This window comes from Arthroderma uncinatum, assembly GCF_011692745.1.
Source record: "Arthroderma uncinatum strain CBS 119779 chromosome Unknown scaffold2, whole genome shotgun sequence".
Lineage (NCBI taxonomy): Eukaryota > Fungi > Ascomycota > Eurotiomycetes > Onygenales > Arthrodermataceae > Arthroderma > Arthroderma uncinatum.
The window spans coordinates 3,363,936-3,380,817 of NW_022983864.1; the positions used below are offsets into that span (position 1 = coordinate 3,363,936).

The following is a 16,882-nucleotide window of genomic DNA, read 5'->3' on the forward strand; positions in this document are numbered from 1 at the left end:
CTTCGATGCTGAGACTTCGCGATGGTCTGGCGGCAAAAGGTCAACTAAGCTTATGGAGTCTTTCCCTTATTTTTTTTTTTTTTCAGAACTTGGATGATTTTGGGTTTTGGCTCAGACAACGATCGAAAAATAAGGTAAAAGGGAAAAAATAAGGATGTTCAGCATGAATAATAGCAATAATAATGAAAAAATAAAGGCCCTCGCTCGCCCTTAGCGGTGTTCCTTTTCTTTTTTTTTCCCTCTTTGCTTTTTTGCGCGACGGTGGGTTCTTTGCTTCTGCGAGCCCCCTGCTGGGCCTGGAGAGTCGAGGTCGAGCAAGCAGTGCGGTCGCCGTCTGGTCGTGCTGGTCGTGCGTGTTTCTTGTTATCGTTCGTTCGTGTCGTGTTCGGGCGCGATGTTGTTGGAAGGAGAAGTTCCATGGCGTAATCTTTGGCTCAGCCCGGGCGATAGTAAGCGGCAGGGCGGGTCGGTAATAGTACATGCTTCGCTGCAGATTTACTGTGGCAGCCATGTACCAGTACTTGATATAGATATAGCAGAACAGCAGAACAGTAGAGAGTAGAAGAAGTAAAAGTACAATGCTATGATACTATGATACAGTGTCTAGATCTAACGCCGGCGCAGATACCACGCAAAGGCAGCACTGCCGACAATCTCGCCATAGGGAGTCGGCACCTCTGCCATCCCTGGACGCGCTACGGGATGGCGCAGGTAGACGGCCGCGCAGATGTTGTGGTTGACCTCGAGGTACCGCGGCACGAAGGCGAAGGGGCTCATGTAGTCGCGAGGCCGCCAGGGCGTGGCATACGGCTTCGTGCTGTCGATGGGGTTGTCGTGCAGCTCCTCGAGGGCGCGCTTGAGGGCCCGCAGGTCTGCCGCAGAGGAGTCGTCGAGGTCGGTCTGGGCGAGGGAGTCGGTGAAGTCGGCGAAAGCATTATTATTTTTAAAGGGAGTGGCGGCCATGGGTGGCTGTTCTTGGATGGTGTGGGATTCGGTGCTTGGGATCGATGGTGCGGCGGCCTCTGACTTGCTCGCCTCGCTGGCTGCGGCCTTTTGGGCTGCTTCTGCTGCTGCCTTCTCGGCGGCCTTGTTCTGCTCCTCCATCATGTTCTTCAGTGCAAGGAACTGGGCCTCGAGGTTGTCGGTCATGGTCGTGGTGGTGCTGGACCGTGAGAGCACTTGTTTGACAGAGCGCTGGAAAGCACGAAACTCCTGTCTCCGCTTAGCAGGGAGCACCTTCTTGCCCGTCGCCATGAGCTCCTTGGCCGCGGAGAGCATATCCTTCAGTGACCTTCGTGGGTCCTCTGGCTCTTCTGTCTTCTTGCCGTCTTCCTTCTTCTCCGCGCTCTTTGCACTCTTTGCACCCTCGCCTTCCTCTCCTTCCTCTCCTTCCTTCTTAGGACCCAGACGTCGTCGTATACGGCCTGATCGACGCAGGGAGCCATCTTTGGGTGCCCCCGTAGCGTACATTACTCGTTCAGGCTCGACCTGGAACATGTCTCCCGGATTCAACAAGTATCCCGCATGTTGCATCTAAATCTTGTCAGCTTTTTTATTGTTTTTTTTTCCCTTTCTCTTCGAGCTTTAAGAGAGGTCTACCTTCTTTCCGTTCACTTTAACTGCCCCGTGGATGACAAACTGCCTCGCTTGCCTGGTACTGCTAGCAAACAGTGCCCGGAAGATAGCCACATCCAACCTCCTCTCCAACGGTGCATAGGTCATCTGCGTGTATGGCGTAGCCTTGATTTCGAATGCTGCACGCTTCGGGCCCGTGACCGGAGGCCGCTGGAGCCCCGAACCACGGCCGGCAGACTCACTAGAGCCGTCGTTGCGAGCGAGATAGCGGGCGTTCAGGGACACAACGGCACGGGGACGGCGAGAGAACATGCGCTCCCATTGACTCTCCCGGACCTGTTCGCCGTGGTATGCGCGGGTAATGGATTTGGCTTTCCATTTCTGCTGGAAGGCGGTTCGTGCTGCCGTGAACGGGTTTGTGATTCGGGTCAGGTTGAACAGGTTGTATTTGCTCCAGGACTGGCGGAATTTCTATATCCAATATCAGCATTAGACCAAGCCATTGACAGCAGGGGAAAGGGGGAGAGTAAAGACGGACCGGCCTGCGAAGGTAGTTGGTCGCCTTGTTCCTCATCGCGATGGCTCTGCTTCTTCTTCTACTACTACTACTTTCTCTGTCTGCGTTGTCTTCTCCTTTCCTCTTCTTCTTCGTCACTCTCTTCCATCTTTCCATCTTGAACTTTCCCAAATCTACTTTTTCAGTCACGTGGAGTAATATCACGTGAATTATTATCACGTGGAGTCTTCTGGGATAACTATACTCCGTCTTACTCAGCAAGTATATCGGCCCGGATCAACTTTATCTCTCAGCCAATGAAACCGTCAAGATGAAACCTCGCTTATCCTTAGTCATCCATCACGTGCTGCCTGGCCCTATAAAAACTTCTTCCCCTCGCTCCTTTTCTTAATCTTTTTTTCTTCTTCTTTTCTTTCTTCATACTTACCTTGTTTGGGCTGGCGCGATCAAAAAGGCGCTTCGCCGTGGAAAGGCTCCTACATTGCACAGCGTGGAGAGCCTTGCCACTCAACATCCTTCGGGGTTTTGACAGGCATATTCTTTGGCACCTCTCTGGACTCTGAGTCCTACCTCTTTTCATTGTCTCTGCGCTTCATGCGCTGTTGCAAAGAAGAGATCTTGTCCTGCTTGTCTGGTCTATGTAAAATGCACGGGTTGATGGATGGAAATTTGCGCTGCCCATGAATATATCATCACCATGTTAATGTATCGCCTTCAACCTCTATCCTTTGTGCGGCACTACTCTGCTGTTACAGCCTCTAGAGTGCCGCTGGCCTACAGCCTACACAAGCCTCGAGGCCACCACCATGCCAAATGTCCTCCCATCGTCTTCATGCATGGCCTCTTCGGCTGTAGGAAGAACAACAGGAGCATGAGCAAGTTGGTCTCCGTCAACACTTCTACACACACACCCATATCACTGCTAATGTTCTGTAGAGTGCTGGCTTCTGACCTGGGGGCATCAGTATACGCTGTGGTATGCCTACCAACGATAACGTCGAAAGTTCTCCAAACCTCGCTGACCATGTGTAGGACCTTCGCAACCACGGAGACTCTCCCCATCATCCCAAGCACGACTATACCGAGCTCGCCCTGGACGTAGAAAAGTTCATCCATGACCACGGCCTACGCAATGTCATCCTCATCGGCCACTCTATGTACACTACTATTACCTCTATCCCTCCCATCCCCAGACAGGTAGGTAACTGACGCATGTATAGGGGCGCCAAAACAGCCTTAACCCTCGCCCTACGCTCTCCGTCCTTGATATCCAGCGTCATCGCAATAGACAACGGGCCCATCCGTCTGCCCTTGACCGACGATTTCCCACGCTACATTAAGGGCATGAGACACGTCCAGTCCCAGCCCGCACCCGTCACATCCCTAGCCCAGGCAGACTCGCTCCTCTCACAATACGAGTCAGATCCATCCATCCGTCTGTTCCTACTCACCAACCTAGCCAAGGTACCTGGGCACAACCATCTACATTTCCGTGTACCGCTGGATACACTGTCTTCCTCCTTGGATGCACTAGGCGACTTTCCGTATACTAACCCGCAGGAAACGCGGTTTGAGAAACCTGTGCTGATAATTAGAGCTACAAAGAGCCATTATCTACCTGACGAGTCAAAGCCGTTGATGCATGACTTCTTTCCGAGCCTGACGATGGTGGATTTTGACTGTGGGCATTGGGTCATTACCGAGAAGCCGCATGAGTTTAGACACGGTAGGTTATTTTTTCTATTACTATCAACGATAAATGCTAACAATACTACACAGTCGCCGTCGAGTTTCTACGCCGTGCCATATCGTCGAGTTAAGGGGTACTATATACTTATGCAGGTTTAGCTGATGGGTGGTATCCGTGTATTATGTAGAGTTGTATATCAGCAATCATAGATGCCGCACCTAGATTTCTTTCAGTGGGCATCAAAGGCCATAATCTATTAACCTTCTCGCCCTCATCCCTTATGTTTCCCCAATTTCCCTCGTTGTCTATCTATTCTGCATACACTTCCTTATAAGCCTCCTCATTAGACACCAACCAGCAGATCCAGGATTCAACGATGGTAAAGTTTTCCCCTGAGCCCCGCGGCCCCAACAGAGTGAGCTACAATAGTTTCCACTAGCACTTTAAGATATCTTCAGATGCCACAATATAAAGCATAGTGTCACGTGAATAAGTGGATCATGGCGGCTAGAGAGTTTGCTAGTCGGCGCCAACCTTATCCCCTCAACTCCACAGCTTATTTCAATCCCCTGATCTCCATCAAATAATGAGTGCTTCGTTTCTATCAGGGCCGGATGGATGGGGTAAACATAAATTCGAGGCTTACGCCAAGATTTTACGGCTAAAGAATGGCGGGCAGATTGAAGAAGCCGTGGATTTCACCGAGTTAGCCGATGAGCAGGCAGAGATTCCGGACCTAGAGAGCACCAGCTCTGTTAATGTGGACATACTGTCACGGTTCAACGAGGACAAACTAAATAGAGCTTTTCTTGACAGGCTGTCCGAACTTATTGCCCACCAGAAAGGAGGCTACTATGTCTCATCATCTTTAATGATCGAGTGGCCAGATAGGGTCGATATTCTTGTGGCGAGGAATAACGGGTTCAAGGAAAAGGACCCGAGAGTTCAAATACTTGAGACCATAGCGTCAAGCCTGCGGGACATTTCCCAGCTTAATAGCCAAGGTATGTCCTACCTATCTCTTTTCTTTTACGGAATAAAGAAGTAACAATAGACCCTTGAGAATTTCCGGGTTCTAGTAAATGATATACCGCGCTTATCGACGCAAGATGGCCTTGAGGAAGCAGTCCAAAGCGCCTATGATATTTGCTGCCTTTACAATAAGCAACAATTTGAGAGTATTGCCAACCATGTTTCCAAAGCGAGGTCACTGAGAGACGCTCTTGGCTTTTTAGGCAGGCTAAAGACGTGTTTTAAAACTTTGATCCGAGGTGCAGAAAGGCTTTCAAACTTCCGGGATCTCCGGATTATTCCAGTGGCACCTCCACCCACAAATGGAGCAATGTCAAAAAAGGGAAACCCAGACGGTAACTGGTCGGTAGCGAATACTTTCTCATCGCTAGGCCTCAGCCTAGACGACCAAACCGTGAAATCTGTCTTTGCAGCTGGGAACAAAAGGGGATCCTGGACAAAGCGCAAATTACTCTCAAAATTTGGCGAGCTGAAATCGCCAGTTGCTGAAGTACACGCGGAGGTACAAGTTGTCCTGGCTGCAACCCAGCATGACTGTACGGGAGCATCCATATTCAAATATGTAGGATGTAGCAGGAGAAGCTGTCTTCTATGCTCCAGGTTCATCCATAGGTACGGGCAATTCATGACAAGGGGGTGTCATGGTAAGGTCTACGATCTCTGGACCTTACCCGAGTTTCCATGGCTTGACAAGGGAGAACGCTTGCGCCTTGTTCGGGTTCTTGGAGGTGTCGAGAAGGATATGAAGAATTCTATCCTGAATAAAGAGGCCAAAAAAATCCCCCATGCCCAAGAATCTACCGTTGGAGGCTCGTCGCTTGCATCCATAAGACAGAGTTTTGACAATCCTTATATGATGTCGCTCGTATCGCAACATCTTCAGGCCCAACGCGGAGATATGTTTCGTGGTATTAAAAAGGAAGACAATTATGGAGATCTGAGGTGAGCTATATTACTGCCAATTTATGTTAGCTCTACTGACGGGGGAGTGCCCATGTCTTCAGCAAGGATAGCCACGATACTTCCAGTGGGCAATTTCTCCCAGAGCAAGGGCAGGGTCAATCTCCAGAATTGATGCCGCCATCCATAATGTCGATGTCTATAATAACACGAGACGAATGCCAAATCTGCGGACTAGAAACCCGTCGCCATTGTGGACACTGTAACCAGGGTTGGTTTTGCAGCCAAAGGTGTCAGGATCAAATGTCCCTAAATCATCTTGCAAAGTGTTCTGCTCGCCCGATAACAACGGCAGACATACTCTTTGACGACATTATAAAAGATCAGTTCCCAAAGGATGAAGAAACCCGTGAAGCTTTTGGATTTAGCCGATGTTCCCACTGGAGAGAGGAATCTCACCTCTTAGGCCTTTACGGGGGCTTTCTCTTTCTCCAAGACCCAGAAATTAGCCCAGTCAAAGTGAACGAATGGCAACAACAAGGCTTGCTTGCCCAAAAAATCATCGAGAAATTTTCTGCAATCCCCGAAAAAAGACGAGGGGGTTACTTCCCATGGTTTCTTCGAAATCAACAGGTTCTCGACAACTCAGCGCCAACACTTCAGGTTGGCATCCAAACCAATGCAATTGAACGGGCTATTGGTGCCGCAAGACCTTACCTTAGGCCAGATGATCGTGGCAAAAACTTCCAGGAGCTCGAACCCCTGGCAAAAAAATATTGCTTTATATTCTATGCTCTCGCTCTAGATTGCTCAACCCCTAACCCACACTGGGTGGAGTTTGATTTATGGTACGACTTTGGCTTTGTCCTGTGCAACGATGAGTATCACGAGGGAGCCCTGGGGGTTCTCTATAGCGAGCTTTTCGGTGGTAATAAATATGCTGATGACTACGATAAAAGCCCTGGGTTCGTATCTCATCCCAATGCCAGGCCACCCGCTTCACCTACCTGCTCCTTCGATGAGTTCTGGCAGGCATGGGAAAACAGCACTTTAGCGCAGCTATTCGACAGATACAGCTGTGCTGGGAGTTCTGAATTGAGAGAATTTTTGTCATACCCAGTGGAGAAACACGGGTTACGCCCTTCAGTATGGAGGCTGAAACACTTCCTAGCTCTGGAGGACAATACACCATTAAAGGCCTTTCCAAAAATTGAGGTAGCTGCCCAAGAGTATGGCTTCACGCAGCAACTAGATATAAGGACAATGATGGATTTACGCCTTTTCTATAGACAGTTGCTTACGGTAGGCGATCCGCTTGAAGTCCATAGGGCAAAGGAATGTGGTAAACTGCTAAAGTACGCGGAAAATTTATGCAGAAATATCGACCGTAGAGTGCGAGATGTGTTATGGAAAATAAGTTCAACATAGGGGGTGATGGCTACCGGGGCACCTATCGACTACAGTGCGGAACTTTTGCGATTACATGTGCGAGTTTAGGAGATTGAAGAGAACGTATTGCACTTGGGTTACTGAATTCTTGCTCTCATCATTGACCTGCGTTTGTCAATGTCCTCGCTGTTTTATTCCGACAAAGGGATAAAAGGTAAAGGATGACTGCTTTCAAACTCCGAGTCGACAAGTATATTCAGTCATGTGGGCTGGCGATACCCCTAGAAACAGTAGGTAACTGTTAACCAGACTGGATATAACTGCTAAGGTACTAGCCGTAGGCCGAGTGACGTAGACAAATAGAGTATAGCGGGTACGCTCAATTAAATTTATGTTATTATCATTATAATAGCCCTATAAACCATATCAAGAAGAGTCCAGTAGTGTCGACCGTACCCCAAAGCATGATCCGTATGCGGAACTCACGGCTTTAGAAAAAAAAAACGTATATAAATAGATCACCGTCATCAAAAAGTAGACGTAAGCGGTAAGAATTTCCCTGAATAATCGTCCCACGTTAAAGGCCCTCCCCGATCAGAATCATTGCCGCGATTTTCTCCAGAACTTCCACCATCCACCCCCAAGGTTAAATTTCCCATCCCGCTGATTTATTCGCCAGAAATACACTGGAACTCCAATAACCCAAAAGCCAACCACAGTAAGGGCCTGTAATGGTTCAGCAAATACCGCTCGGCTGAGGAGGAATAAGCTGACGCAGCAGAAAATGATCGGAGTCACTATCCACGTCTTGTAAGGTCGTTCTAATCGTGGTTCACGGATTCGTAGCACGATAAGGCCCAAGACAGTCAAGAAATATAAAGAATACCCAGCCACCCCGTAGAAAGTGACTAGGGTTTTGAATTCGCCCACCAGGATGTAGCATATGCAAAACGCCATGTTCAAAGCCATGGCATATATGGGGGTATATCCGATCCCGATATCGTCACCAAACACTCGAATGATAGCCTTTTTGATAAAGGAACGTCGTTGAAGGCGACCTCCCATGGGATTTGCTGATTCATTGATCCCCAGCCTGCAAAATATCGCTGGCAGGTAGCCTTCTTTGCCAGCGGCATAGACTAGTCTACCGCTCGTAAAAACGGAGGCGTTTATAGCGCCGATGCAGCTTCCGGACACGACAAGTGCAAGAACAGCAGCTCCAATAGGGCCGAACACTTTGGCCCCAAAATGCACCGCGACTGTATTTGTGCCGGATATGGTAGAAGCCGGCAGGACTAAAACGTAGGAGATATTTGCCAGAATGTAGCATATAATCACTAGCGGCATAGCGGTGTGGATTACACGAGGCAGATCGCGGCCCGCGTTTTTAAATTCCCCCGTCACATAGTTTGTCTAGCTTGATGTTAGTATAATCATATCAAGAGTAGCAACAAGGTCGGAACCTGAACGTACATTCTCCCATCCATCGAAGGCCCATAGACCTGAGTACAATGCTACAGCCCAGCTGGAGACACTTGTACTTGTTCCTTCAAACCAGTTTTTCGTTTTCCATTCCTTGTTAGGGTTGCCATCATAGGAGAGCCCAGTAACTGCAACCACAATACCGATAATGGTGACGGCGAGAAGTGCAATAAACTTGAAAAACATGAATATGTTTCCAACGCGCGTACCCAGCTTTGTCGATATGCAGTTTAGCATTGTAACGGTTATAATACCAGCCACGGCCACTCCCTTGGCAATCCAGGGATTAACGGAGTCTACCTTCGTGCCAACGATAGCTTCAACGACATATTCCCCAAATATAATGGATATTATAGCGTTGGAGCCTGGCTTAAGCACAAAAACTGCAGTCCATGTAAAGAGAAAACCGGCCAGTTCACCGAATATCTTCGATAAGTAGACCTGTGCGCCACCATTGAGAGGGATGGCTCCACCCAACTCTGCATAACTAGAAGCACCTGTCCATGCTAGCAGACCAGCAACAACCCATACAATGAGTGAGGCGCCAGGCGAGCCCGCATTGTGGTTTACCTGGCCAGGTGAAGAAAAGATCCCGGAACCAATTATTAACCCAATGATTAACGACAGTCCGTTTAAGTATGTCAACGTCTTGTGCCTCTCCAGCGAGCCATCCGTTATATTGGCATTGTGTTCAAGGGATACCGCTGAAGGAGCACCCAACGGCGCATAGCCGCCCACTGTCTGCGATAGTGGGAAAAGATTGCTTCCGAAGTCGAAGGCAGAGGAGACCGAATATGATCGGCCATGACCTGGTCGCGTAGGTTCGTATATCTCGCCTGATATAGGGTCCTCATTCTCTAGGGACTCTCTGCGGGACGAACCGACGCCGGATTCCGATGAGGATTGTGCTAGCTCATTCTCTGACGAGGCGAGAGATGCTAGCTCGAGGGAGTCTCTCATTGCGCTTATTTAACAGCGCATACAGCGAGGGAATAGGATTTATGTGACTTTGGCTTCGTCGACGAGGAAGACCGCAATGAACGTTCGCGGTATTTCAGGAGTAAAGGGGGTGTGGAGAGCTGCCAGCCATAGTGAGGAGTAACGAGCTGTGGTGGGGGACGGCGAGGTAGACGGATCTGTTTGATGGACAATTGCGTTAACTCATCAACTGCAGTCGCCCGGTATGCTATCTCCTCCAGAAATCAAGGGTGTAAGAAGGCAGAGGTCGACAAACGAGGTTGAAGGTGAAGATCAAGCATATTTCCTCTTCCAGCCATGATATATTGCTTATCGCAGACACGGCCAATCAGGTGACCGTCTCATGGCTGATTAAGCAGATCGATCTACAGATGCACGTGATCCGCCTTCTTTCAGGGCGAGAAAGCTTGAAGAAGCAAGAGAAGTTGAAGAAAGATATCTAAAGAATCGGTTCATTTTTTGGCTGCAATTGCTGCTTTTCATGTTTCCTCGGCCCCTTCGTTTATGTCGGCTTCCGTCTACTCCCCGACGATGTAACCTTACTTCTCAATTGCAACGCCAGCGCCTCCTATGGGCTCGCAACTCGTCTACAGCAGCCCAGCAGCCCAAGCGCCCTGCAAGCAAGCTATGGCTAACTCTTGCCATAGTGACTATTGCAGCCGGCGGGGTTGGTGCTTACGCCAGATTTCGTGGAGATCCGTCTAGCACTACCCTAGACCCCGTCACGTTCACGAATTATCAGCTTATCTCCAAGACTCCCGTGTCGTCGACGTGCAGTATCTTCAGCCTGCGGCCAAAAAGGGAGGGAGGAATAAACGCAGAGGTCTACCAGGATGCATTTGAGACCGGAATTTGGAGTGTAGAGTTCAAGCAACCCCAGCTGCAGGTTGGTCGAGACTACACGCCATTACCGCCATCGGCGCAATCTGCGCAGGGCACCAACACCGTTGAAGAGAATGACACCTCGCTCCAATTCCTTATCCGAAAAGATGGCGAGGTTTCTAGCTATATACACGGCCTCGAACCCGGAAGTGTTGTGGAAATGCGCGGGCCCCAGGTTGGACTTGAATTAACTCCGGATGTCCAAGAGGTTCTATTTATCGTGGGCGGGACTGGGATAGCTCCGGCCCTGCAAGCGGCGCACACGATCCTCAAATGCATGCGGCCGAGGGAAGAGACCAGAATGCATATACTATGGGCCAATAGACGGAGAGAGGATTGTTTAGGCGGACGCAGTGATTCTACTAGCTCTCAACGGAGCTGGTGGTCAAACCTATTTTCTATGGCTAGTACTACAGAGGCACCCAAAGAGACTACAGACCTAGAAGAGAGAAATTACGTCGTGGAACAGTTGGAGGAACTCAAGAGACTCTACCCCAAGAAATTCACGGTCGATTACTTTGTGGATGAAGAGAACACGCTTATCCAGAAGGATTCTATTATGAAATTCATAAACTCGAGAGCACAGCACCCCCTTGTGGGACCAAGAAAGAAGAAGTTAATTCTTATATCGGGGCCAGATGGGTTTATTAGCTACTTAGCTGGCCCCAAAATGTGGCAAAACGGACGAGAGGCCCAAGGACCACTTCGAGGGATCTTGAGAGAGTTGAATATCTCTGGTTGGTCAGTTTGGAAGCTATGAGAACGATATATATACATCCAACTCTTTCCGGACGTGAATCTTGGGCCAAGGTTTAGCGGCCTCCTGCGGAGCCATTATGGCCTGCCATACCCAGAAAAATATGCACTGGCAAAGTCATTCAGGTACTGCACCAGCTTTTCCACATTTTCTAGTGAAACGGCGTTGTAATTGCTGGCTCGGATGCCGCCAACGCTTCGATGACCCTTCAGCCCCTGAAGGAGGCGTTTCTCTGCGCCAGCAATAAATTCCTTCTCTTTCTCGGCGTCTCCTCCGGATACACGGAAGCAGACGTTCATCCTGCTGCGTACGCTTTTGTGGGGAACCACCTGATACACCTTGGGATACTTGTCGAGTGCGCCATAGAGAAGAGCGGTTTTCTTCTCCACAATGTCTTCCTGACCCGCGACTTTAGCCTCGCCGTGAGTTTTGACCAAGGCAGCAATAACTTGACCGGCAATCCAGAGGGTGAAGATTGGAAGCGTGTTGTATAGGGAGTTGTTCTTGGCGGTGATCGCATAGTCCATGACGATGGGCCCTGGAAGCCCGCCAATATTAAGCTGGCGGAGTAGAGACGGGCATGGCGTGGCGGTATGAGGAGGTAGAAGGTCCTTGCGGACGATGATCAGAGTGACCCCTGTAACACCAATATTTTTCTGAGCTCCTCCCTATAGACCCATTGTACATTAGCGATTATTTGAAAGAAATTCCAAGAATTGGCACATATTCTTCACTTACGAATATCACAGCGTACTTCTTCACGTCTATCTTCCTGCTGAGGAAGTTGGAGCTCATATCAGCCACCACTAGCCGTTCATCTTCCTCGTTTATATCCTGCGCATTCTCCAATACCTTTGGGAAGGCAGGAAACTCGACACCATCCACAGTTTCGTTGTCACAAAAGTACACGAATGCCGGTGCACTTTTGCCTCCTTCACTCTTCGTCTTGGTAAGCTTCCATTCCTCCTCAGCCGGAATCGTCCCAAATTTCCCGCCATTCGCTGCTCTCGGATCAACAGCAACGTTAACAAACTTCTCTCCAACCAATCTCTTTGCTTCCTGAGATGCCTTCGAGGACCAGGATCCAGTGACGATATAATCCAGCTTTAACTCCTCGTCAACCTGTCTCTTCAATTCTGCGACGACTTTAGCCTCATCGTCGCCGAATTGAGCTGCGACTTTGCGCCTTCTCCGTTCAACCCAGACGCTGACCAGGTTTTGTACGACCGCGCTGAACTCGCCTGTTCCACCGCCTTGAAGGAACAGTATCTCGTAGTTCTCCGGTATGTCGAGCAGGGTAATTAGGGCTGCCTTGGTATCGGCGAGGATCTGGTTGGCGGCTGGAGATCGGTGGGAGATTTCCCCTAGTCCCAGGCCACTCTCATTGTAGTTGACGAAGGCTTTGGCGCCGGCCTCAACAACAGCAGTTGGAAGAGGGGCAGGACCAGCGCCGAAGTAAGCAATCTCTGATCGCGAAGGCATTGGGGCTGTCGTTACTATGGTTCAGCAGGGTGGTGGGAGTAGATGGCCAAGTTCAGGTTCAGTACAGAGGTACGCAAGGTGGGATGATGCAATGGTGGGATGGGAGTTTCCTGTTAACTATGCCATGCAGGAACTGCACGTCGGCTGGGTTCTTGTTTCTCCGTTGTATAGTTAGACTTGTGTGATCAGGCTGGATGGACGAATATTTATACTACAATCCCCCCAAGGTCCCTTTCATGTGTAAGTGATTCAGGCTTTAGTCTTGGAGGATACTTTTTTCTCTATTGCGATATTTTACACTTTTCAGCCCAACCATCGGAAAAAAATATCTTTCCCAGGGTATTTAGAATCATTCGTCCTCGCAGGGTTCCTGATGAGCATACCCGGTTCTGTGCATTCTACCTTGTTGCTACGTGCATTTACCAGGGACGGATGACAGGGGTCTTGCTATTTCTCCGATTTCTAGATATCCCACCGTTAGTTTCTATACATATCCCAATGTATAGATACAGGTCATTAGACACAATTGGCCCCGTATAATATATAACTACCTAGTGTAAGGGATGTTTAGATTGAATGGGGTCATCTTGCATGTATATTTCATTTTGCCATAGGAGACGGGGTTGTATTATATACTACCACCGACACCAAATGTTTGCAAAGCGGTAGTTAGCCAGTAAGATGCCCGACGTAGATAAGTGTTGGCTTAAAGTGGCAGCGGAAGTTACCATCTGTTGCTGTTAGCCCCAATATAACATCCATACATATCAGATTCCCTCATCCTACTTAAGCTAGCCTCGGCATTAATTTTTTCTGTCCTATCTCCTCGTCCTACCGGCGGATTATATAGCTTACATGCTGCCAAAACTCGTATTTTTACAAAAATCCATATTGGCACCACGGTAGTCAGGTGACTATATTAGTAATAGATTTGTTCATTATGATTGGCTAGAAATGCAGAGAGGAGATGGATTAACTTTTATCCATATAACACGTGATTGTCTCTGGCCCGCGCTTAGCTCAATGCTCGATTTCAGGCTCGATATCAGGCCAATTTGATGCTGATATCCAGCATGATATCGGGCCCGCTGGGTGGTGGATATGTAGTCCGCCATACATTGTTGCGGTATTCGAGTATCAGGAGACAAAGACTGAAGCTCGTCGCTTTGTTTTGAAGGCCATTCTACTCTCTATTTTGACATTGGACTGGACAACATGTTGAAGTAGATACCCAGGAGATGATGCATGTTCGGGTTCGGGCAGCTTCCGCAGGCTCCTCCAGGCTCGGTTTTTGGGCGACGAACAACCATGCACTATGTGGTCATCAATGATGTTAATCTTTAGTCACAATACTGTTGGCTGTAGGATGTTGTTGTTGTCAACCCAGCGTGAGGCTCGGACTTGGCTTAAGCCCGCCTTAACTACCAACATAAAGAGCGCTCCCGCAGCCCGGCCAAACGCTTACAAGAGTGTATCCCCACTCACAGTTGAACAATTTTTATCTACTAGACATTTACACGCTACAATGGCCATCCTTTTTACCGGCGGAACAGGCAAGACTTCCATCCGCCTAGCTCGCTTCCTCCAAAATGCAAATATATCATTCCTCCTCGCCTCCCGCCGTGGTTCGTCCGCAGCCCCAGCAGGCATGCCAGCCGCTAAATTCGACTGGCTCGACAAGGAAACATGGAAAGCATCCTTCGGCGGTAAACCCATCTCCGCTATCTATCTTATGGAACCGCTAGTTGCAGAGCCCTGGAAGCCTATGATCGAGTTTACCAACTATACGCGCAACGTGCATGGCGTTACTCGCTTTGTCCTGGTAGCAGGTACCTCTACCGACTTATCACGGCCTGGTATGGGGGCAGTATCGAAGCATTTTCTGGACACTGGTGTCGACCATTGTGTGCTTCGGCCTAGTTGATTCATGGGTAACTACATCTCACAACCTTATATTTTAATGCCCCAGCTAATTAGATATATAGAGAACCTAACTGATGAGGCTCCCCGCCCTCTTATCCGCGAGCATAGCAAGATATACACGGCCTGTGGTGATGGGAAAATTCCCTTCGTGAGCGCTATTGATATTGCGGCCGTTGCGTTCCGAGCTCTTACAGATCCTAAATCGCATAACTGCGACTACCGCGTATTAGGACCAGAGCTCCTTACCTACGATGAGGTGGCTGAGAAGCTGTCAGCTCACCTAGGCCGACGTATCGGGCATGTCAAGCTATCTGGAGATGAGCGTTATAAGGGTTTGACGGACGCGGGTGTCTCGGACTACTTTGCTCGGTTTCTAACAAGCTTGGAGGTAGCAGCAGCTGGTGGGTTTGAAAGTCGCATGTATAGCACAGTGGAGGAGGTAACAGGAGCCTAGACCACTTTGCGTATGAAAATATACATTTGTGGCAGTAGATATGATTTATACTCGATAATTTAGATTCGTTAAAATCTACATTCATCTTGTGGATATTTATCTCTTGTAGTTATCTGGGAATAGTGATTTCGCAAAATTCTTTAAAGGGGGTCGGAAGGCGGCATTGTAGGCTACTCCGATCAAGTGTTTAGATATTGTTTATAGCACACCGATGTCGTCTTTGCTAGGTTATGTAAGAGGGCATCTAGCCTGGGACCGCTATCGGCTGTGAGAAAGTGGTCAGGTCCTGGTGTCATCTCCCTATTCGTCAGCACGCGGCGTATTCTCTCGGATACCCTGTATAGGTCGCGCACTGCTAGGATATCAGCAACATCCTCAAAGCATGCCAGTGTACCGGGTGATCTGGTCCTGGAGTTTTCTTTTTATTTTCTAGTTCTGGCGATATTTTGGTACTGAAGTAAGGATACTCCGCTTTAGAAAGAACGGGTTAAATTCGTAAGATTTCACCTTTGCGAATATAAACCATTCATTTTGTTGACCTCGATGCCAGTACTATAATCGTGCAGACCCCCAACAGATTCTAAGCAAATTCGATCGAGGAGTTGCCTCCTACTGCGACAGTCTGGAATTCGCCCCTGGTTCGAAACAGCATATCTCTTACCTTGTACCAGTAGTGAAATTTGTTGTATGATTTTCCTGACATGCCCAGTCAAGCTGAACGTAAGACCATTTCCTGGCCACTGGGGTCGCCACGAATTTCCTAAGCTGGAAAGGCATAAGCAGCTATAGATTTGTAGATTGGGAATAGTTCTCCCAGTTTCATCATCCCTATTTCGTTTGACTAGTTAGCGACTGAAAGGATTGACTAGTCCGCTCCTCTGCTATGCTAACGAGTCCTTCAGAAGGCTCACCTAGCGCTAAGGAGCATTCGTGCGAACCTACTGGTCCTCGTCCAACAAGTCAGCCGCCTTGCAAGCCACCCGGCAGGGGGTTGTCAGTAAGCTATACTAGCGAGGCATTGTATTGGTGGAAATGGACGACGTCAATCGCGTAGCGGCCAAGAAACTGTTTCTTTTCATCTTGTTAGGGCTTACCCTGCAGGCCGGGTTTACTTAGTCTCGTTGCCAAACCTCCAACCCTAGCGCTTTTGCTAAGCTCGATATCCAACGATCAGTCGCAGCGAATCTGAAACCGGAGTGGCATCCCGATCTGCACCATTCTTACGAAGAAGAGAATCTCTTCTCGACGTCGTGATAGTTGAGAGGTCCGACCGGCTTTGCCCAGTATTAAAAACCCACTCAAGACGACTCAATAGGAGCAATGTGATCAACATCGATCGCCATTCAAATGAAAAGTGGTTACTATTTAAAGCTTCTTCTTGATCTTTAACCAATGTTCTGGAAGCAAAATTGCTCTGGCCACACCTTTCTTTTTCGAACGGTTCAAACAAGCCGCCGCGCCACAGGGAAACGCTTATGGCGACTCATTCTCTCTTCTCAGCTACGACTGACTGGGTCCACTACGACATTGTCCCTTGCGGGCCCGAGACGAGGAGAGAGAAAAAGCAATGAATACCCAGGCTGAAGGAGCGGAACAGTCCACACTCCGTATTCCGGGCTCGACTTGCAATCCGGGGAGGCCTATGGCTATGGAGTATCGGTACACATCTGTCTCTGCCAGAGCCTTTAACCGCCTTTAACGAGTCCTGCCCCGTTTAGTAGGCTATGTTCAACCCTTTCAATACGGAGTATATCGACATGTCTGCGGAAATTGCGATGTCCGCCCTACGTGTCGATGTGCTTTTGCCAGCCGTGCCGGTGG

At 49.0% G+C, this 16,882-nt stretch overlaps 7 protein-coding genes across 7 annotated transcripts; 4 read left to right on the forward strand and 3 right to left on the reverse strand.

Annotated features, from left to right (window-relative positions):
• Positions 1–609: 609 nt before the first annotated feature.
• On the reverse strand, positions 610–2,149 carry GIQ15_02993 (mitochondrial 37S ribosomal protein NAM9; the record flags this gene model as incomplete). Its single annotated transcript, XM_033550410.1, has 3 exons — positions 610–1,533; positions 1,600–2,046; positions 2,114–2,149. 3 exons carry the CDS (start codon positions 2,147–2,149, stop codon positions 610–612), a joined length of 1,407 nt encoding a protein of 468 aa, XP_033407571.1.
• A 640-nt stretch (positions 2,150–2,789) lies between these two features.
• Positions 2,790–3,912, forward strand: GIQ15_02994 (abhydrolase domain-containing protein; the record flags this gene model as incomplete). The annotated part of the gene is made up of 5 exons (XM_033550411.1): positions 2,790–2,971; positions 3,029–3,068; positions 3,125–3,249; positions 3,313–3,818; positions 3,872–3,912. The coding sequence occupies 5 exons, from the start codon at positions 2,790–2,792 to the stop codon at positions 3,910–3,912; spliced, it is 894 nt and encodes a 297-aa protein (XP_033407572.1).
• A 456-nt stretch (positions 3,913–4,368) lies between these two features.
• Positions 4,369–4,830, forward strand: GIQ15_02995 (uncharacterized protein; the record flags this gene model as incomplete). The annotated part of the gene is made up of 1 exon (XM_033550412.1): positions 4,369–4,830. The coding sequence occupies one exon, from the start codon at positions 4,369–4,371 to the stop codon at positions 4,828–4,830; it is 462 nt and encodes a 153-aa protein (XP_033407573.1).
• Positions 4,831–7,703: 2,873 nt separating this feature from the next.
• Positions 7,704–9,545, reverse strand: GIQ15_02996 (B(0,+)-type amino acid transporter 1; the record flags this gene model as incomplete). Its single annotated transcript, XM_033550413.1, has 2 exons — positions 7,704–8,516; positions 8,577–9,545. The coding sequence occupies 2 exons, from the start codon at positions 9,543–9,545 to the stop codon at positions 7,704–7,706; spliced, it is 1,782 nt and encodes a 593-aa protein (XP_033407574.1).
• A 499-nt stretch (positions 9,546–10,044) lies between these two features.
• GIQ15_02997 (NADH-cytochrome b5 reductase) lies at positions 10,045–11,205 on the forward strand (the record flags this gene model as incomplete). The annotated part of the gene is made up of 1 exon (XM_033550414.1): positions 10,045–11,205. The coding sequence occupies one exon, from the start codon at positions 10,045–10,047 to the stop codon at positions 11,203–11,205; it is 1,161 nt and encodes a 386-aa protein (XP_033407575.1).
• Positions 11,206–11,279: 74 nt separating this feature from the next.
• On the reverse strand, positions 11,280–12,684 carry GIQ15_02998 (phosphoserine aminotransferase; the record flags this gene model as incomplete). Its single annotated transcript, XM_033550415.1, has 2 exons — positions 11,280–11,870; positions 11,941–12,684. 2 exons carry the CDS (start codon positions 12,682–12,684, stop codon positions 11,280–11,282), a joined length of 1,335 nt encoding a protein of 444 aa, XP_033407576.1.
• A 1,525-nt stretch (positions 12,685–14,209) lies between these two features.
• GIQ15_02999 (ergot alkaloid biosynthetic protein A) lies at positions 14,210–15,061 on the forward strand (the record flags this gene model as incomplete). The annotated part of the gene is made up of 2 exons (XM_033550416.1): positions 14,210–14,540; positions 14,670–15,061. 2 exons carry the CDS (start codon positions 14,210–14,212, stop codon positions 15,059–15,061), a joined length of 723 nt encoding a protein of 240 aa, XP_033407577.1.
• Between the last annotated feature and the right edge of the window lie 1,821 nt (positions 15,062–16,882).